Source organism: Myotis lucifugus, unplaced genomic scaffold (assembly GCF_000147115.1).
Source record: "Myotis lucifugus unplaced genomic scaffold, Myoluc2.0 scaffold_70, whole genome shotgun sequence".
In the NCBI taxonomy this organism is placed as follows: domain Eukaryota; kingdom Metazoa; phylum Chordata; class Mammalia; order Chiroptera; family Vespertilionidae; genus Myotis; species Myotis lucifugus.
Window position 1 is genome coordinate 2,816,127 of NW_005871118.1, and position 22,099 is coordinate 2,838,225.

A 22,099-nucleotide genomic window follows, 5' to 3' on the forward strand; every position below is an offset into this window, starting at 1 on the left:
GGGAGCAGGCCGGAGGACACCTCCCTGCCAAGGCCACACTCTGCATGAGCCGGAAGACACAGGCTGCTGCAGATCTGTGCTCATCCACATTTTCCCTCCCTCTCTACATCCCTCTTACCCATCCCCAGACTCTTGCAGAGGTGGAGGGAAATACCTTTAGAGAAGCCCTGGAGCTTTCAGGTACCCCGTTCCCGTATTTCCCCGAGATGATCCCGCAGGCCAGTGGAGACCAGGTCATTGCTCCAACTCCTGCAGAAGAAAAACAACTTGAAAAGCTGCTTGTAGGGAACTGGGATCCAAAGTGTGGGGGTGTTTAAGCAGGACTGGTTAGTAGTGGGGAAAAGCCGGACACATTAAAAGAGCTCACACCAACATACATCTTTCTATTAAAATGTAGGCATTGACAAATTGCACTTCATTTTTATAGGCCAATTAAACGTGCACAGTCATAGGGAGTGGACCGTATAAACAAGCCTGAAACTGTGGTTTATTCATGTCCAAACGTCACACTTCTTTTTATTCAGACACAAACGCTTTTACATGTGCGGAAATTCAGTGCTTTACTTGTCCACTCAGTGTCACTCTAGATAGTGCCTGGTACGTACCAGACGCACAATTCCTAGTGCATGGTAAACACACAATGAGTGACAGCAATAATAACAATTGTTATTGTTGACTTTTTTTTTTAATCCTCCTTCCCCTACCCAGCATTTTCCTACTCATGTGAACCTCTGTTTCTTAGGAATAAAGTCATCTCTGGAAACTGTTTATTTAAATAAATAACCCTGAAAATGTGGCTTATTCATGTTTTTCTGATGTCTACAATTTTTGTGTATATCGTATGTATATATTTTCCCCCTCTCGCTGACATCATTATATCCACCTACACAAACATGTAGTGCCTGGCTTGTGAGCTGTCCTTGAATTCCATGTCTGACTCAGTTCCAGGCACAGAGTGGGAGGTAGAGATGTATATATCCATAATCTTTTGGAAAGGCAGTCATAATCTACTCAAGGATGCATGCTCTGGCCACAGCAAGCACCCCAAGAAAAATGAGTTTATTCATGGGTTTCTTCCCTGCATTCTCTGCATTTTTTGAACACCTACTGAGTATAGTTTATATGCCAGTCACAGTTTGCCCCTCTGCTATAGCTACCCTGCAAGCTACACAAAGGCACACTTGATTCTTCTATAGTCTCTGGAATGCATAGCTCTTATTATGTTAATGAAGGACATTTAAGAAGCATTTTAATAACTCAACCCCCCAGATCATGGGGCCTACTATTGTTAAAAATCATCAGTAAATTTGATTGTGGAGATTACCTATTTTATGGTAGAGCTCCGGTAGCTGAACCTCCACTTTCTCTCTCTGGAAAAGATGGTACTCAGCTTGTTCACAGACGGGAGGGATCATATTGAACTGTCTTGCTACAGAGTAGGCTTCCTAGGGAGAAATAAGATTACAACTGGATTTATGCTGATGAGAAATAAGACTGCCCTGTGATTCTATGCATGAGAAATTTTCATTTTAGTAAAATCAATACAAACCAAGAAGCATGGAGGATGCCATACAATAGGCAAAGTTATGACCATCAATTTCACTAAGAGCAATACCAAACGCAAGAAATCCTTATTATTCTTCGGAAGGGTTTGGGCTGAGTAAAGCCCAGGGCAAATTAGTCCCAGTGTGAATTATGGACGATAATAAAGAAAATGTAGTTTGACTAGTTAGAGTCTAAAGAAATGGAACAGACAGTATCTACAGGTGATCTTTAATTAGCATGTGACAAACAGTATAGTCATTTAATAGAGTTTTTAAAAGAAAACTAGAATATTGTGTTCACATATCTCATTAGCTAAGAAATTCAATTTACTCTCTTGCTGCCAAAGACATGCTAAAACGCGTTTCCTGTTAGAGACTTGCACCCTCCCTGTTGTGTTCTGAGCTGATGAGATCCAGCCCCACATCCCTCTCTGTAATGAGGGAACTGACCAGAGAATTCTAGTGCCAAAGCGATTGTGAGGAAAGATTGCAAGAGGTCTTGCAGTTTACACATGGTATCTGAGAAACAGTACATGCATACCTCAGAGATATTGCAGGCTTAGTTCCAGACTACTGCAATAAAGTGAATATGGCAATAAGGTGGGCCACACGAATTTTCTGGCTTCCCAGTGCATAACAAAGTTATGGTCATACTATAATGTAGTCCTGCAATTTTTAACCTTTTTCATCTCATGGCACATATAAACTAATTACTAAAATTTTGCTGCACATCAAAAAATATATTTTTTGCCACTCTGACCAAAAAATAGGTATAATTGATTCATTCACACCAGATGGCTATTATAATGTGGGCTATTGTCATTTTTTTTTTTTTTTACAATCTAAGGGAAAAGAGATCAGTGCCCCTGACTAAATAGTCAGGCATTATATATTTTAAACATTCTTGTGTCATACTGGTTGAAAATCACTTCTGTAGTCTACTAAGTGTGCAATAGCCTTATGTCTAAAATAAAAAAATCAATGTACATATCTTAATTAAAAAATACTTTATTGCAAAAAATGCTGACCATCATCTGAGCCTTCAGCTTGCAAGAGGTAACTTTTTTGCCAGTGGAGGGTAACATCAAGATCGCTGATCATAGATCACCATAACAAATCCTATATATTAAAAGCCGAATATGCAAATCGACTGACCAGTGGAACGACCAGTGGAATGACCGGTTGCAATGATGCACACTGACCACCAGGGAGCAGATGCTCAATGCAGGAGCTGTCCCCAGCCTGCAGGCCCCAGGCCAGCCAAGGCAGGTGCCAGTGGCCCCCCCGACCACCCCACTGGTCGCTCCACAGGTCGGCCCTGATCTAGGGACCCTACCCATGCATGAATTTTGTGCACCGGGCCTCTAGTATAAAAATAATGAAAAAGTTTGAAATTTTGTGAGAATTACCAAAATGTGACACAGAGACAGAAAGTGAGCAAATGCTATTGGAAAACTGGCACCAAGAGCAGCCTTGCCACAAACCTTCAATTTGTAAAAAATGCAGTATGTGTGAAGAACAATAAAACCAAGTGCAATAATACCTGTAATAAGATGCCCAATGGCCATTTAAAAATAGAAATGAAATTACCATGATCTCCATAGCGCTCCACCTGGAGGTTCCCCAGTACATCGCCATGCCTTGGTTTATCACATGTGTCATGGCTCGAACAATTTCTGTGGAAGGCCAAACAGAGAGCATTTCATGAGTTCTATTTTTCAAAGTTATATGGTCTTTGGTTTTTTTCCCCTCCCCTGCCCAAAGCTTAGAAGTTTAATCCAAGTATTTGTTTGATTAATATAATTGCTTTGACATTGGTGACAACATAATAGTCTACCATGAAATATTGATGATGTGGAGGCTGATGGTACTTTTGGGTAAATTGACTTTCCATTTCCATTTGCAGCCACAACACTAAATGATATTAAAAACATAATGAGCACTTTAAGTTCTTCCTTGACTTTTATTGCTTCATGGTTCCTGGCCTGATGAAAGAACACATGATTCACCTCCTTCAGAACCTGGGTACTTTGCTCACTAAAGTGAGAAGTAAGAGAAAGCGTTTGTTTTGACTTTGTAGAATGTAAGGTCACTGAGGAGAGAAGGCCGGCCTCTGTGTGCTGGATTTGCAGAGCTGGGCCTCACACAGGGTGGCGGTATAATAGAGATGACTCAACAGCAATGTATTTAGCAGAAAGATAAACATATTAAATGCTGAGCAAACAGCTGAAGCCGCAGTGGCTCCCAGCCCACAATGGCACTCCTTGTTCTTGACCACTTTGAACCAAACTTTATTCTAAGACACCCGAGTAATGAATTTCCCTGGGGGTGGTGGGGGGGCTGTTTGTAGCCCCACCCAGTTTGCTCATCAGCCTCTCTCAGCCTGACATTACATTTCCTAAACTGGACAATGAATCACTTTGCCGGAGAGGTGGAGCCAAGTTAATCCTCTTGGCACCAGCCCGATGGGATGCAGAATCAGGAAGCATGCAGAGCCTCAAGTTCAACTGAGTGAAAAGTCACAATCGAGGTTGGATTTCTTCTGCAAAGCAGGTCAGCCAAACACCCAGGAAGCTACATCAACTGGCATTTTCAAGAGGTGCAGACTTTAGCTTCTCTGTGTCCCACTAATACCTGTGGGTTAAATGTCCTTCAAAAGAAGCAAAGACAAGTTGAGGTGGATGTATTCTTATTTTATTTCTCATAAACAGCACTGTCTAAATTGGTAGGGGACAGGATTTTGAATGAGGCAGAAGGATTAGGGTCTTAGCTTCCTTGCTTGGTTTACGTAAACCATTTTAAATTGCCCTTGGTTGGTGTCTTTCTTTGGAAGATGGGAAAGCTTTTATTCACCATTTCTAACCAACAGAGGTAGAATTTGGCTTATAAGCTAAACTAACTCAGCAACGGAAACTAGGAAGTTTATTCTCCCTTTATAAAGCAAAAGTTATACAACATGTTTTTCTTTTATTATGCAAATGGAATGATAAACATTTCTGAAAGTTGAAGCCATTTTTAAAATGTCTGCCCCAGAAGTATTCAGAGTTTTGACATCACCATCAGCATACCACTCCATTTCCTTCCCCATCCTGTTTCATTCAGAGCTTAGGAGTTCATTCAATCAACAGTATTTATTAAGTGTCTGCTGAGCTGGGTGCTGGGGATACTGTGGTGAAACACACATATAGGTAAACACTGATGAGGTTCACAGAGAATAAAATGAACCCCAAGACGCTCCCCTGTCTCTAGTCTGTAATCAGTGAGATGAGCACAGAACACTGCGCGGCTTGGCCACATGGCCATCACTGAGACCTTGACTAGAGCAGTTAAGGTGGAGTGGAGGCTGGGAGTACCTTTATTCACTTATTTAACACACAGGATTAAAAGCCTAATAGCTGCCAGGTACTGTGCCAATTGCTGGATTCATCTATGTGTAGAACATACAAACCTCCTGTACTCAGGGGAAGACGGAGATGTAAACAAGTAAGTAATTACAAAATTTGAAGTGTTATGAAGTAAACAGATAGCAGGCGGATATAGAGAATGAGAGGAAAGACCTATTTGGTTAGGCAAGGACGGTCTTCCTGAGGAGTAATGTTTGGCTTGAAAAATAAAAAGGAGCCAGCTTTGGTAAGAACAGGGGCAGCACAACCTCCAGGCAAATGGAACAGCATGTGCAAAGGCCGCGAGGCACAACTTAGTGAGTTCCAGCCACCAGAAGGAAGACATTGTGGCAGGATCTAGTAAGGAAAGAGGACAGAGATAAAAGATGAAGTTGGCAGAGGGAAAACCATGTTATTTGTATGTTATTCAAAGTTTAATGGGAAATCATTAACATTTTTTAGTAAGGGAATAACAGGATGTGTTTCTGTTTCATAATGCTATCTCTGACTGCATGGAGAACCCCAGGGGGAGGATTGCAGGAAGCAGGAAGATCTTGAGGAAGGTATTGCAATATTCCAGACAGGAGGCGAGGATGGCTTGGAATAGGGTGGTGGAATAGAGAAATGGATGGATTCAAATATGCTGTAGAGGAAGAATCCATAAGACCTGCAGATGGACTGAATGCGGCAGGTAAGGGAAAGGTAGGAATCAAGGCAATGTCACAGGTATCTGGCCACTTAGAGTGAAGGAGACTGAGGGAGGAACAGGTTTTTTTTTTTTGGCGGGGGGAGAGGGGGGGGGAATCAATGGTTCCTCATTGGACATGCAAAAAAATGGAAATGCTGCCCTGACCGGTTTGGCTCAGTGGATAGAGCGTCGGCCTGCGTACTGAAGAGTCCCGAGTCGATTCCAGTCAAGGGCATCTACCTTGGTTGCAGGCATATCCCCAGTAAGGAGTGTGCAGGAGGACAGCTGATCGATATATCTCTCTCATCAATGTTTCTAACTCTCTATCCATCTTCCTTCCTCTCTGTAAAAAATCAATAAAATATATTTTTAAAAAAATGGAAATGCCTGTAACATATTTCCAGGAGAGATGTCGTATAGAGATAATTGAATGAATGACATAATAAGCAGTGTGGGCTGGAGGTGATATGTTTATTAGTTACCTGTCTATTACTCATACTTAGATTCATGGAAGTAGGTGAGACTATGTAAGGGGAATCTGCAGAGGGAAGAGAGAAGACGTTTTAAGAGCCAGCCCAGAGGTTGGAGATAGGGCACTGTGGTGTCAGGGTCATCAGCAACCAGAGGGGCAGGAAGGAAGCCAGAGGGGGAACTGTTTCAGAGTCAAGAGCAGGGAATGCTCCAAGAAGGAGCTGTGCCAATACACTGGAACACCGTGAGCATTTAAGTCAAAAGGGCACCTAACAGTGTCCATTGGATTTGGCCACATGACAGGGAGGTCATTGTGGAGCATGAGAAGAGCAGCTTCATTGTCGGTGGTGTGATAAGACCAAGGCCAAGCTGCAGCCGATGGAAGAATGGGCGTGGGAAAGGGAAGACTTGAGAGGCAACTTGGGTAGGCTGAGTTTGGAAGTGAATGGAACAAAGAGGGCAGTAGCTGAAAGGGCCCTTGGGGTCAAAGGAGAGTTTTATTTTTATTTAAAAATATTTTTATTGATTTCAGAAAGGAAGGAATAAGGAGAGAGATAGAAACATCAATGATGAGAGAGAATCATTGATTGGCTGCCTCCTGCTCGCCCCCTACCAGGGGATCAAACCCGCAACCAGGGCATGTGCCCTGACCAGGAATTGAACTGTGACCTCCTGGCCATAGGTTCATGCTCAACTACTGAGCCACACCGGCCAGATGAAAGTTTTATTTTAAAGATGGAAGATATAAGAGTAAACTTGTATGATGTTGGAAGTGATCTAGAAAGAGGCGTTACTGATGATATGGGATGGGGATTGGGGGAAAAAGAAGGGAGAGGCAGACTTGTTAAAGTGAGATGGAGCAGGGCAACATGGGGGGCGGGAGGGGAAGAGAAGGACATGTCTATCAACACAGTGGGACCCAGGAGGTTTGTAGAACTCGTCATGGGAGACATGGGAGCTCCTGTTTGATGAATTCTATTCACATTGAACTATCAGTCAAGTGAAAATGAGGTGGGTGTGAGAAGTGAGGGAAGGAGAGGACAAATAGTTCTGAGTGTGGAAGAGCCTATGAAGACGCTCCAGTGTCCCAGCACTAAAGTTGCTGGTGATTTCTCTCCCCCCGATTTGTTTGGCCTCTGACCCCACAGAGACAAGGTTGGTGGAAGACTGAAAGGAGAACTCCAGGAGTGCTTTTTTCTTTGTCAGAAGCAAAATCGTTATCTTTGAGAAGAGTCTATAATGGAACTAGTATTGCAAGATGTGTAGTTGAGTTTGACTTATCACTGTATTACAATTTGAAAAAGAGCCAAAGGACAACGAAAATTGTAAAAATGGACCACGTGAACTGAGATAGCTTCCTCTATTCTTCTCATTTTGCCTTCATTGGATGAAGGCACTTCTCACCAAGTTCGGGGGAAAAGGATGTCTTTAGAAACACATGGTCTGACAATAATATCACAAATTGCTCATGTAATTGTCCCTACAAATTATTTAACAATAAAATGTATAGAAAGAGAGAAGGACCAGGGCTCTACTTTTCCGGTTAATTGTATTTGTAGTAAAAGCTTAACCAGGGGATCTTATTCTGGAGGAGGCTGCAGGGAGAAATTATGGGAGAACCGAGAGGCCGCAGGTGGAGATTCATGTTGCTAGAAAATAAAATTTAATTTAACATACATTAAAATTTCTTTTTAATGTCAGAGAAAAATCCCCCAAGTGTTGCGATAATAGAATATCGCCATACTGATGGCTGAGGTGGGTTTTTACGTTCTTCGACTACTTAAGGACACTAGAGGGCAGCATTGTTAAGAAAAAAAATAATTGAGTCTGCTGTTTTACTTGTGTATCATGGAAATGCTTTTTAAAAGCATCTGGTCAGAGCATGGATTCTGAGCGGGGAGAAAGACATTAGGAAGATCATTTAGTGCATTGCATTCACCTGCTTCTTGCAAAGAACACACAGACAGACTGACTCAATCTGGCAACCCAGGACTGAATGTGACTACTTTGCTCTTCCAGGAAGCCTTAGCTCCGTGGTTCTCAACCCTGACTGCCCTATCTGGGCTCAGAATGACACTATCCGGGCTCCACCGAAGTCCTATTATATCAGATCTCTGGGTGAGGCCTGGCTTCAACACTTTAAAAAGCCCTCCCTGAGGATCCTGGTGTGCAGGCTGGGCTTGGGACCCTCTGCGGGTCTGCACCAATGCTCCCAAAGCGTGGCAGCATCGGCAGCCCCTGGGAACTTGTTAGAGAGGCGATTCCTAGGGTCTTACCCCAGACCTACCGAATTACAAAATCTGGGGGTGGGTAGGGCCTAGCAGTCGGTGTTTTAACCAGCCCTCCAAGCAGTTCTGGTGCAGAACAAAGTTTGAGAACCGCTGCTTCATACCATTCCCAAGTAGCATTTCAGTGGCTGTAGACTTCCTCCCACATTTCCTTTCAGCTTTCATGTAATCTGAATGGGCCATGCTAGAATTTAAGCTTTAGTTTAGTTATTTGCTTTAGGTAGATATGTAAACAGATAGTCACGGTGACATGCATTCATTCTCTCTCTCTCTCTAGCTCTCGCTAGCTCGCGCACACACACACACACACACACACACACAATACACACACACACACACTTTGATATGAATCAGGATCACCTAAGAAATCTGATGAACATGCAGAGGTGCGTGTCCTATCCCACTTCAGTGAGCCTGGGCCTTCGTAATATTTTCATCAGCTCTCAAATCTCAAAGTTTGAGAAATACTGTCTAAACTACTGAAAAACTCTGTTAAATCTTCCCTGTGTGCTTCTTTCCAAGTTGAAACCATTGTTAGCTGTTCTTTAACCCACAGCCACAGGCAGCTCTTACTCCCTGAACCCAGCGCACACTGGCCTGCTGTAAATGCCACCAGTCCGTTTGCTTCCCCGAGGATTCCGTTTCCCATCTGTAAGGCGAGGATGCTATTGATCCCGTGGAATCCCTTCCAAGCTTCATAGGAGATAATGTGTGTAGACCAGTTTGTGAATCTAAAAGAGTAACACAAACTGGGTAACAAGAAGCTGGATGTGGCCCTGATCGTTTCTTCTCCAATAGGCTCCGATTCTAACATTTTAGTTACAGAAAAATAATGTTGACATTCTTCTGTCAGTAATGTAGGTCATTCATATTTTAAAATGTGTATTTTATGCTAAAGGCCCTAATATAACTATTTATTTTGAGTGAAAAAAATTTGTTGATAAACATTTTTTTAAATGGCTTTCATACAAAAATAGGTTGCTTTCATTAACCCTTTGTTCATGGGAAATGTTCCCTAGAACTTTGAAAGTTTTCAGCAAATAGATATACTGCGTGAACAATAAATCATAAGGACTGAAAATACAAATGTGCAGAAATTAATGTTTTGATCAAATAAAATGTACTCAAGTTCATCTGGCCAAAGGGACACAACATAATAAAAACAAAAGAAACCTCAGAGATATTCCAGTGCAGTTTCCTCTCACTTGAGAAGAGGAAGTAGAGGCTAGGAGTTCATTGTTTTAAGGCACAAAGCTTGAATCTTACAAATATTTCAAATACGCCTACAAAGTGCCGAGAGTGAATACACAAAATAATAATTGTACTGTATAGTGGAATTATGTGATTTTGCTCTGTATTTTCCACATTTCTGTAAATGTGTGTTATCATACTTTTACAATCTAAAAAAGAAAAAAGGTTCCCTAACAAGCAAAGGCACCACTTTCAAGCACTAACATGCCATAGGTTAATTCATACATATTAGGTTTAACTAAATGAAATTGCCATCTTTAGAGGTCAAAGGTGATTGCCTATTGGCAGTGTCCTGCCTGTAGTTCAATCTCCCTGCTCTCAGATCCTTTCTTTTCTGAGAGGAGAGGAGGCGGTGGCAGCTGGGGTCCTGGGAGAATGCAGAGACTTGGTTTCATCAGAGGAGCTGTTGTGAACACTAAGAAAAACCAGGTCTAGACCCAGGCACAATTTTTACTCCAAACCAGCTGTTTGTTTTTATTTATCTACCTCGACTTGTTTCTGTACTTACTTAACTTCAGAAGCTTGTGGTGGTGCTGGTTTATGACTGTGCCTCTCGGTGGCTTAGAGGTTTGTTCTCGGTTCTTTATCAGTCTTAATCCTCCCTCGGTGCTCAGCTGAGGGTCTGGAGAGAGAGGACTACCCTTCCTCACAGGAAGGGAAACCCAGACCCATCAGTGAAGCGGCGCCATGCTTAGCCTTAAGGCTTGCCGACTGGCTGAGGAAAGCCTGGCTCCGTGTGTCCTGCAGGGCACACACCAGAACTGAGGAGACCACTCTGTCCCGTCATTGTCACTAACTTGGGCACATTGTCAACCTTCCTGGGTCTCAGTTTTTTCCAAAACAAATGAGCAGATTGATATTAATTGAGCACATAAGCAATCTTTATAATAACTGTTTAGATGGGTTATAGTTTAATCCCCATTTTATTGATGAAGAAGCCGAGGCTCAGGAAGGTAGTCATTTGGGCAAGTTCTCAGGAGATAGTCTATACCAGGGGTCCTCAAACTACGGCCCGCGGGCCACATGCAAATACAAATATTGTATTTGTTCCCATTTTGTTTTTTTACTTCAAAATAAGATATGTGCAGTGTGCATAGGAATTTGTTCATAGTTTTTTTTAAAACTATAGTCCGGCCCTCCAACGGTCTGAGGGACAGTGAACTGGCCCCCTGTTTAAAAAGTTTGAGGACCCCTGGTCTATATGGCCACTTCTAGCTCTACAGTTTGGTGATTGTCACCTTGAGGGCTTTGTGCATAGTACACTGTGGGAGAAGGTGGGATGGGGACAGAAAAGTAACATTGATTCCACTGTGTATTTGTGAATGTGTGATGCCTTGTGTGTGGTTATACCCATCCCTTTGCATTTAATATGCTGCTGACTATAGTTCATGATGTGTTTGAATAACAAGCAATGTGAGCTATCTTTTTGCTTCCTGGAAGAAAGACTTCAAATCTGATGGCCCTTTGAAAAAGAGCGCTTTAAGAGGGCTTGTGTCTGCGTCTGACCTGTGGAAGCTTAGAGAAGGAGTGATCTTCACAAGAGATGCCTTTACAAGATCAGGATGTCAGCCAAGATGATTCTGGATCAGAACAGCCCAGGTTCAAGAGACGAGAAAGGGTTACATGTGGAGCTTTATGTCTCCAAGGAGAACGCACTGTCCTCACCCTGCAGCTTCCCTGAGAGAACCCTCCCCAAAGGGCACAGGGCCCTCTACCTCTGCTCTGCTACACACGGGTTTTCCCCGACCCTCAACAGTTTGAGCTGAGCCTTTGATATTGCTCAGATGGGACACTTTTAGTCTCACTTTTACCCAAAGTTCAAAGGCCCTGAACAAAATCAGTAGTTGGTAAGTACCCATAAGTTTCAAAGTGAGGTTAGACCATCGACGTAGGACTGGTAAAAAAGGTTTGACCATCTTTAGTCCAACCCTTGTCTTGAAAGAATAAATGGGTGAAAGTTAAGGTTGAGAGACAATTTAATTGAACTTGTTTGAGTTTGTGGCATATCCCTACCTCCCCCTGTCATGCCTCCCGTCCCCTCCATCTTTTACCTTATCTCAAACTGAATAAAACTCCAGAAAATTCCATTTGCAAAACATGCAAATAAGAACAGTTCCCCAGAGTAAGAGCCTGAACTTGCTGTGACTTCTGCACAGACAGGCACAGGCTGTCCTGGGGACTCTGCTCAATCCTTGTTCAACTCTCCCTAGTGGGGGGGGGAGGGGGGGGAGGGTATGCTATTTCTTCCTCCACCAGATAGGTACCTTTAATCCTAGCAAGAGAGCAACTGTCCATTACACATTTAGATAAGAATGGCCAAGCGACTTGCCTGAGGCAATGACACAGTTTTCTTATCTTTCAATACCATTCTGTCTTTATTATTTCTTTGTAATCTTCTTATCTCTACCCAGTCTTTCCAGCAGCTCACCTAGACCAACTATTGCCTGCTGACACTCCAAGAAATAATTATTTCGAATATGTACCATAAAATCGCACCTCATCCTCCAACATAATCTAAACATGCTCCCCACTATTTCTTATTAAAACCTGGTGATTCCATAATATCAGTTTGCAATTGCTATGTTTGGTTAATACTAAATGGTAGCAATTAAATTATTTAATCAGACCATTTCTGTCCCGATTAAAAGGAGGTAGCATTCAAGGTGAATGTAGAGTACAGTGCTATTCTTCCATATACCAAATTCTTTAAGATTTATGAACAGTGGAATTAATTCTAATTCATTTAGAGACATTCAAAATGAGAATAAGTAAACCCCATTGCCTTAAATTTTGTCTGAAGCAAGGCAACAAATGGACAAATATAAATAAATAAACAAATCTAAGTGAACTAAAATTCCAGGGTTGTGCATATTTCCTAGATACCTGGTCGTCATCTGTGAAGCTTAAAGTTGTATCATTGGTGGATTGTAGGAATCGATGTTAGTGTCCTGGGGTTTCCTTTGACAATGTCACTGGTCAATTGTTTAAAGTTCGAACATGGGTCTTCTCCGGATATGGGCTATCTCTCTGACATAAATGAAAAAATTAATATTTGGAAAAGGATTCTCTTTCCTTCTCAAGTTTTTGAAGTTTTGCTCTTGTCAATTAAGCCACAAATTTCATTGTAGAATATGGCTGTTTTCATTTGTTTGGGCTGCTATCACAAAAATACCGTAGGTGACTTAAACAGCAAACATTAATGTCTCCCAGTTTGGAGGCTGGGAAATTTAAGGTCAAGGTGCTGGCAGATTCAGGGTCTGGTGAGAGCCCTCTTCCTAGTTCGTAGACAGCTTCTCATTGTGTCCTCAAATGGTGCAAGGGGCGAGGGAGCTCTCTGGGGTCTCTTTTATAAGCACATTAATGTCATTCATGAGGGCCCTGCCCTCATGCCCTCAGCACTTACCAAAGGCCTCACCTCCTAATAGCATCACACTGGGGATTAGGTTTCAACATGGGAATTTTTGGGGTGGGGGGGGGGCACAAACATTCAGTCTACAGCAGTGACCTAGAAAATTCTCAAAGCAGGTGATAACAATTGTCGATCTTTGCCATAGATAACATTCCCATGAACACCTGATTTTCAATAACCTAACGTTTCTTAGTGAATGTTTCAGGATACATAATCTATAGAGCATATGCAGAAATAAATGAGAAAATTCACCTGCTGTGTAGGTTTATTTGATAGAACAAATTTATTGATGAAACAATTATGGTGGAAGGTATTCTGGTATATGGCAATAAAACCTATCAGTAACACATAGAAAGATGTGATATTAGTTATAAAGATCCCTCATTTAGTCATAATATATAAAAAATCGAAAGATGACATCTTTGAGATTAGCTTTTTATTTTGTGATCCTCTTGCGATTTGGGTTGCCGTTTTTCTTAGAAATGAGGATGTCTCAAACTTCTTGACATATCAGTGGTGTTCTGGATTTGTTTAATGGAATAAGTTATTGAAAACTCAATTGAAAGTCCTTAAAATATAAAAGAGATTTATTGGCAGAGATCGTAATATGTGCTTCAGAGTTGGTTATTCCAAGTCACTGAGGACCATCTTTTTCCTGGCTCTGTGCTCTGCTATCCAGGGCTGGATTCCTTGTGGCATCAGGGTGGCTGGCAGTAGCCTCTGTGGCCACCTGTTCCTTGTCCATCTCTGTCCAGGGCTGTGTGCCTCAGCAATCCAAGACTCCTGACATTCACTCTGATTGGGCTGTTTTGATCACATGAAACAGTGACTCTGAGCTGATTGGCTTAACACAACCCAGAACTCACCTTGGAACTGAGGTCCAGCAAGGGGAGAGGGGAGTGGCCTTCCGCTGGGCCAGTTGGCAGTTTGGGCGAAGCATAGTCACTTACATGAAAATCTGGGTACCTGAGAGGGAGGGGTGACTTCTGGGTTGACAACCAACAATTTCCTCTGTGCTCAGACTGGGTCTGGTTGGGCACACCCACAACAGAGGCACAGGGAGAGAGCTAACTCTATGAGTGTCTACTATGTGCTGGGAGTTTTATCAACATAATTGCATTTAAGCTTTACTACAGAACAATGAGGTGCTATTATTATATTTTCATTTTACATTTTAAGAGACTGAGGCTCAGAGAAATTAAAAACTTGATGAAACCAGGTTTTCACTCCTCCTCTAAAACCAGCCTCACCCACCAATGCCCATGCTCAAACAAAATGAAACATATCTTTTCCCATTTCTTTTCATCTGTATCTATGCATTTCATGATCACATGTAGAGGTTTAAAATATCTCTATCAAGTGAGGAAGTAAACCTTTGGGCATGTCAAAAGGAAATGTATTATGCAAAACACTCATTAAGGAATGGTTTTCCAAATGTTCATTGAGATACTAAAAATTTAATTTAACCAAACCCCACAAGTTCTATGTGGCACCTAATATTTCTATATCCATTATTAATGGGACAATTATTTTTATACTTGGAAACATCTGTCATTGCGTTGCAGATATCTGACTCAAGCCTCACATTTCTGATCTTCTCAATTGTGTGAAGGTCACCATCATTGGTTAGACAGGCGGATGCAGAATCTTGATTTGTAACTTCTTATTCTATTATCCTGTCTGCAGCTTTTAACATTTATACAACTGTCTGTGTATCAGCTGCTTGGGACAGGCTTTTAACTTTATTTTAAAAGAAACTCTATCTTGTGGATGAAAGATTAAAGAGGCAACCTGGCAGAGGATTGATACGAGGGGAAATTATTTATCCTAATGAGATTTTTCTACTGGCAACTCTAACTTCATGCTGTAACAGGAAGCAATTGATATTGCTTCTTGCAAAGTGTAGAGCTGGCCTTGTTGTGGCAGACGTCTGGAAGGAGACACTATTCTCATCTTAATGATATCAAAAACTCTACCCTTCCGCAGATGTAGCTTCCTGGCAGCCCCAGATCCATTCGGCTCTGCAGAGCTTATCTATGTTTGGGAGGAACCTGGTAACTAACCAAAAGGCATTTTCAAAACTTGACATGGTGGAATGGATGCTGTTTAGCAGTGAACTGCCTGGTAAAGAGGAACTACAATAAGGCACCTGTTGCTCTGTATGTTAATATGTAAGGCAGGCCCAGGAGTGGCCGAGCAACAGTCATGGAAAGAGTCATTGTGGAGAAGGCTGGCCTGTCCAGGTCTACCCTGGGATGCTCAGCATTCTTTTCCTCGTATCTAGTTTCCACTTCACGCTTTGCGGGTTTGTATCTGGAACCCTTGATCACTTTCTTTGGGGCTTTCTTTCCCATTTCTGAGGTTCTCCTCCATCCCTCACCCAAAGATGTCTGTTTTCCCTTATTTTTTCCATTAGAATCTTCTGCTAAGGGAGGACTTAGCAAGTTTTTTTTTCTTTTTAATATAAGATAGTGTTTCTTCTTTTAAAAAAATATTTTTTATTGATTTCAGCGAGGAAGGGAAAGGGAGAGAAAGATAGAAACATATCAATAATGAAAGAGAATCACTGATTGGCTGCCTCCTGCAAGCCCCCGACTGGGGACCCAGGCATGTGCTCTGACCAGAATTGAACCATGACCTCCTGGTTCATAGGTTGATGCTCAACCACTGAGCCACACCAATTGAGGAAAGGTAGTGTTTCTTAATTATGTCTACTACATGATCCACTACAGCGCCACAAAAGAAAATGTTATTAGACAACTTGAACTTTGCATAAAAGTTTATGCAAATTTCAGCTCTATACCATAATAAAGCATTTACTTTAAAACAATAATAGTATTTCCTTGACAAATCTTTGAGTAAAACTGACCTGGAAGGGAAATGCCTCATGTTTACTCTGTGGCTTGTCCAACTCTCTTCACCCTCCCACAGCCGCCTTTTCCACATACAACACACTTCCCTGTGTTTCCAGAGAAACATGTGCCCAGTTGTGAGACGAAGAGCAACCAGAAGGGCTGAGTGACTGAAGGGATGTAATGAATAGTCCCTCTCTTGGACTGATCTTAAATTACACACTGAACCCTAGTTTGACCTCATCCTTTATGTCCTGAACTTTAGTATATTTTCATGCCCATTTTATGGTGCTCCCTCACATACATAAGGGTCTTCTGGAATATTTATAATAACACTAATTTAGTACTTATAATATACTTAGCCTTGTACTAAACACTTTACATATTGTCACTCATTTACTCCTCACAACAATCTTATTGAATAGGTTTATTATTATTATCACTAGAGGCCCGGTACACAAAATTCTGCACTGAGGCAGGGGGGAGGGAGGGTCCCTCAGCCTGGCCTGTGCCCTCTCACAGTCTGGGACCCCTTGGGAGATGTCCGATTGCTGGCTTGTAGCTGGATGGCCTTGTGGTGCTGCATGGCCTGCTGCTTAAGCTTCAGCAGCTGCTGCACATGCAGGGCTGGGCCACCACAGTCTGTCCTGCAAACACCATCGAGTGGGTGAGTCAAGCGCAGAGGCAGGTTCACCCTGAGTTCCCTGTGCTTACCTGAGTCACTGAGTTCAGATTGACTGCCTTCTGCAGAGAACAGCACCAGGATTGGGCCTAAACCAGCAGTCGGACATCCCCTGAGGGATGTAGCAGTGCGCCAAGCAGCAGGCGGCCAGGGAGGAGCCTGAATTGGGGCCAGGTGCCACACCACTCGCGCTCATCCTGGCCTGCTGTGCCTGCTGCCATTGCTTGGTAGAGCTGCCATGGAGTTGGGAGAGGCTCCCGCTGCGGCAGCTGCGCTCACTGGCCATGAGCCCAGCTTCTGGCTGAGTAGCATTGCCCTGTGGGAGTGCATTGACCACCAGGGGCCAGCTCCTGCATTGAGCGTCTGCCCCCTAGTGGTCAATGCACATCATAGCAACCGGTCATTCTGGTAGTTCCGCCATAACGGTGGCTTAGGGTTTAATTATATAGATTGCTTTGCACATGAGGAAATTGAGGTATAGCTAAGGTGAGCTAGTAAGTGTTAGAGCTGGGGTTTGAAAGCAAGCAGGCTAGCTCTAGCTGCTCTTAGCCATAGAGAACACTCAGCAAGTTAGAAAGAGGCAGACTCGTGCCCAGCACTGTGGCCTGGGAGGCCCTGATGGAGCATGGCAGGTAGTGAAAGGAGCCAGACGCTCACTGTGGAGCTCCTCTGGGCACCTGCAGGAACCACTTTCTGTTCCTGAGATCACACACTTCACACAGGTGGCTGCGCAGTGAGTGTGTGTGACCACATGCTGCTCCCTGTTATTACTCTTTAAAAACAGTAAAATAGAAAATAAATGAACATTATGTTTTCTCTCACCCTGCCATGGATTCTCTGTCACAGCCTGCTTTGGCGGCCACTGAGGGAAGGGGTCCGGCTCAGCACAGCCTGTTTGGGAAATGACAGTCGATATCTGGTGCAGGCGTGCTCCTGGGGGGATGTGTGAGAAGTGGGTTGGCTTCTGAAGGCAGAGTCTTGGGGAGGAAAACTAGCACTGAATGTGTATTTCCAAACCCCAAGGACTGTGCCTGGACTTCAACAGCCATGAGGTCCTCATTACCACTGACAGCTCAGTACTACTGGCATTTTTATCTCATTTGTGTGTATATATGTGTGGTTATTGTTTTGATCTTTAGTTTTGTCAAAGTAACACATATAGACAGTTTAGAGTCAAAACAAAAAGGCTTGTAACAAAGAGCAGTGGTAGTCCTTCCATGCTTCGCCTGCACGCCAGAGGACACCGTTTGCAACATACACAACGTATTCTGGTATCAGTCTCTACATTTTTCACCATTTATGCATTAGTATCGTGGTCTACATTTTTTCAGACATTATCTATTGACTTGTGGAAGGGAGGGTTTTAGCTTCCATGCATACATTCTTCTACCTTCACTATTTTCCCCATATATTCACATCTCAGTTTAGGATTAAATTAATATTCTGTGTTTTCATTATAATGACTGTGTAGTTAGTGTCCACTACCGAGCAGAGCCGTTTAGGATGATTTACAATTTCCTTTCTTCTATTACTTTTCATTTTTCTTTGAGTTGACAATCCCTTCATTAAGTTAGTTTTATTTAGAGCAATAGCTAAATTTTTCGTGTTTTAAGCAAATATCTCTCAATATAGTTTTCCACATGGTCACGCTGTGGGGAACCCAGTTTCTTTTTATTTTCTTCCCCTGGTAACATCCCATGGAGAGTCCACCATCCTCCTGCCACAACCGACATTCCCGTCACCCTGAGATTCTCTTCTTCCCTTTAATGGGTTGGATCCCCTGGCTTCCCCTTTCTGGCATTTTTCTCTCATTTTGGTGGAGCACATTTTCCAGTAGCTTCCGAGCAATTGTGTTTGGGAGATTGAAAAGTCAAACATTATTTCCTCACTCTTGGTTGATAGCTTGTCCACCATCCAAGAGTGAGGAATTCTTTTTGCTTAGGATTCTGAAGGGTTGCTCCATAGTCTTCTGGCTTTCAGTTTTGTTATTGAAAACCCCTGGGCAATCTTTATTCTCCAACCTTCATGTGCATACTCTATTAAGTCTCTGGAATATTTTACGATGCTTTTCTTTATTTTTTTCAGCTATGAAATTTCATTTTAAAGTTCCTCAGTGTGGGTCTTCAGTCATTGTCCTGGATATATCCAGTGAGCACTTTCAGTCGGGAAACTCATACTCTTCAAATCAGATTTTCTTGTATTGTTTTTTCACTAACTACCTCTCTTCCATTTTACCTGTGCTCTCTAGAAATCTTTTAGTTGAATTGATACTGGACTTCTTGGAAAGAACCTTCATTTTCTTATCTTTTCACTCCTATTGTCCATTTCCTACTTTAGAAAATATCCCTCAACTTTAATGTTCAACATCTTTATTGGTTTTAAAAATTTTTTTAACTATATAGTTTATAATCTCTATTATTTTTTCTAGTTTTACGTTACTCTTTTTCTCTCTTCTATCTTGTTCTTATTCCACTGATGCAATATCTTTTCTTATCTCACCAAGTATATTAATTATAGCTTCTTTAAAATTTTCCTATCTCTCTGCATTGTTCTGGTTTTTTTTTCTACTGAGCTATTTTAACAATTTTTTTTTCCATATTGGAGGTTTTCTTTGAATGTCAGGTGATCCTTGGGTTTCCATTCCTGTTTAAGAGTAAAGCACTAAAATTGTGCTTAGATGGCACTTCTCAGCTAGAACAATTAGGGGACTTGCCACTTTGTCCCACTGGGGTTTTCTTTCACAACAATGTCAGTATCTGTTAGATTATTTTTTTCTGAGATAGTTAATTTTAGCCAGAGAAATGTCCTCTTAACTTTGCCTGGGGAAAGTGCATGGTTAGTGACCCGAAGGTAAGTGAGAGGGAAGGTCTGGGGTCTCATAACCTTTTTTTTTAAAGCCTGGCCCCACCTTCCTCTGTGTCTGGTATCCCTTAGACTAGAGCTTCTCAATGAATTTCTCCTGTTGATGTATCTCTTGCCTCCTTCATTGGAGGAGAAAGGCAGGACCCTGCCTACAGATATGGGGACTTGAGCTTTAATAGCTCCAAACAGTCTTTTAAGTAACTACCTTGTTTCTAATTCCCACCTCAGCCCCATGTTCTGGAACATTGGTGCCTCTAACGCCTTAACCATTTCAGGTTGTGTGGTGCAAATTAACCTGCTTCTCACTTGTGGGCACTTTTTTTTCCTCGTAAAACACCTCAAGTTTTACTTATGATACAAAAGTATTTAATAAGCGCCACATCAGTACAGAAAACACACAGCCTATATATAGCTCATCCCTTAAAACCAGAACAGCCACATGAAGTCAGTATAGATTCTTATTTTTACTTAAAAAAAAATCTAAGGTCCACACTGGGAACTGAACTAACCAGCAGAACACCGCCTTGGCAGGAAGATTTTGACAGTGAGAAGGCACTGCAGACCCTCCATTCCAACAGAAAACCTAACCACCTGATTTATACAGAAAAAGCTGGGGGAGCCTGCACAAACACTCCACGTGCTGAGAAAAGGAGACTTGATCTGCTCCCAGCGGAAGCACACACGGAAGCACACACATGCGAGGTGCCCACAGAGAGCATCCGCGTTCGTGGCACTAACAACTAAAAAGCATACATAATACTTTGTTCTTGAAATGGGTAATCGTGGAACTTCCTAGATTATATCCACTAGGTTAGCCTGAGTATTCATCTAAAAAATAGTTTTTTTCAAAACTGCTTTAAAGAGAGTTCTGGAAACGGGGGGCTACATCAGGACCAGAAGACAGTGACACAGGGACTGCAGGTGTAAGACTAGGAGTTGACTTGGACATGTAGCTTTTAGGTAAAGGACATCTCTCTCGGGTGACTCTGACAGCCAAGACTCGCTGTGACCATAGTAGCTCCAGAAATTTCAAGACCAGCAGCTGCTTGAGGAACACCCTAGATAAATGCTCCCAACCAGTAAAAACCCCGTGGGTGCGACACACCAACACGTGGACGTGCTGGGGAAGCTGCCAGGTGGAATGCTGGACGTGGACTTGTCCAGAGGGGACGACTCAAGGCCCCGAGAGAGATGCACCCGTGGTCACGTTTAATAAATCTTTTCAGTTCTGCTAAGTCATTTACAATTGCTCCATTCCTTTTCTATTTTCATATATTTTGGTCCCAAGTTTTGAGTTGTCAGCTACTTTCATTAGAAAGGAAGTTTTTATATTAGTTTTTTGACCTGTATGCTATTTATAGGGTGATTTTTTATTTTTGAAGAAAGGGGCAGAAATATTTGACGTTGTCATCCTAAATCAACAGGTTTCCTTGCTGTTTTCCACATGAGAAAACAGAGACTCAGAGATTAGTGGCTTTTACTCCCTCACTCCCTATTTCATCAAAATTGCTCTTGTCGAGGTTATTGACGATCCTTGCACTAACACCAATGGATTCGTAGTCCTCAACTTGCTTGACCCGTCATAGCCTTTGATATGGTTGATCACTTCTTCCTCCTGGATGTGTTTTCCTCACCTGTTCCTTGGGTGCCATACTCTTCTCTCCCTCCTCCCAACCTCCTAAAGTTGGGGAGCCCCAGGGCTCAGTCCTTGGTCCTTTTGTCTTCCTTCCTTCCTCCCTCCCTCCCTCCCTCCCTCCCTCCCTCCCTCCCTCCCTCTCTCCCTCCCTTCCTTCCTCCCTCCCTCCCTCCCTTCCTTCCTTCCTTCCTTCCTTCCTTCCTTCCTTCCTTCCTTCCTTCCTTCCTTCCTTCCTTCCTTCCTTCCTTTTCCTTTCTTTCTTGAGTGTTCCCAAGCTCATTACCCTGCTCTACTTTTTATTTTTTCTGTAACACTTAATTACCTTCTAATATTCTATATAATTTAATTTATTATTGTTTTACTGTCTATTTCCTATCTCTCCTGCTAGAATAAATGTGTCCTCCAAGAATGGGGATCTTTGCTTATGTTGTTCTCTAGGGTTGAGAACAATGCTTAGTGTATAGTAGGCACTTACTAAATATCAGTTGAATATGAATAAATGAATGAGCCAGGTTTTAGATTTGAGTATTTTTACTATGCCATGTTCTTCTCTGGGCTATGCTAAGTGCTATAAGGTGACATGTAAAATAGATTCTGTAGGTTTTTTGAGAAAGGGGCTTTTGACCAGTGCTTGGGAAGGGAGTAGGGGAAATGGATGGAATTTCATCCTTTTCTATCTCCCAAAATTTTCTTTCTGGTCTCTATATCTCCCTTTTTTGCTTGCTGTTAAGTTTTTGTGGTTGTTGTTGTTTTTTACGTGTGTGTGTGTGTGTGTGTGTGTGTGTGTGTGTGTGTATAGTGGGTGAGTGTTTTGGATTGTGATATAACATATATTTCTGACTGTGACTTGAGAACAGAAAGGTTTGAAAGTCTTTATTGGAGAAATCCAGCTCAATATGACTGAAGCACAGTGGGAAAGAGGAAGAAAGCAGGAGACTAGGTCAGTCAGGGGGCAGCAGCAGGTCATAGATAGCTCTATCAGCCAGGATAACCAGTTGGATTGTTTAACTTGCTTGTTAAGTTTTGTGTGACT

At 42.3% G+C, this 22,099-nt stretch overlaps 1 protein-coding gene across 4 annotated transcripts in view; it reads right to left on the bottom strand.

Annotated features, from left to right (window-relative positions):
• KCNAB1 (potassium voltage-gated channel subfamily A member regulatory beta subunit 1) overlaps window positions 1-22,099 on the bottom strand; it is a 309,666-nt gene that overhangs the window by 21,609 nt on the left and 265,958 nt on the right. For all 4 annotated transcript variants that reach the window (XM_023755165.1, XM_023755164.1, XM_006090325.3 and 1 more), the window contains 3 exons: window positions 3,135-3,220; window positions 1,325-1,445; window positions 155-249 (listed from right to left, as the gene is read on the bottom strand). In XM_023755165.1, the coding sequence (XP_023610933.1) occupies window positions 155-249; window positions 1,325-1,445; window positions 3,135-3,220 (302 nt within the window). The remainder of the gene's footprint in view (window positions 1-154; window positions 250-1,324; window positions 1,446-3,134; window positions 3,221-22,099) is intronic.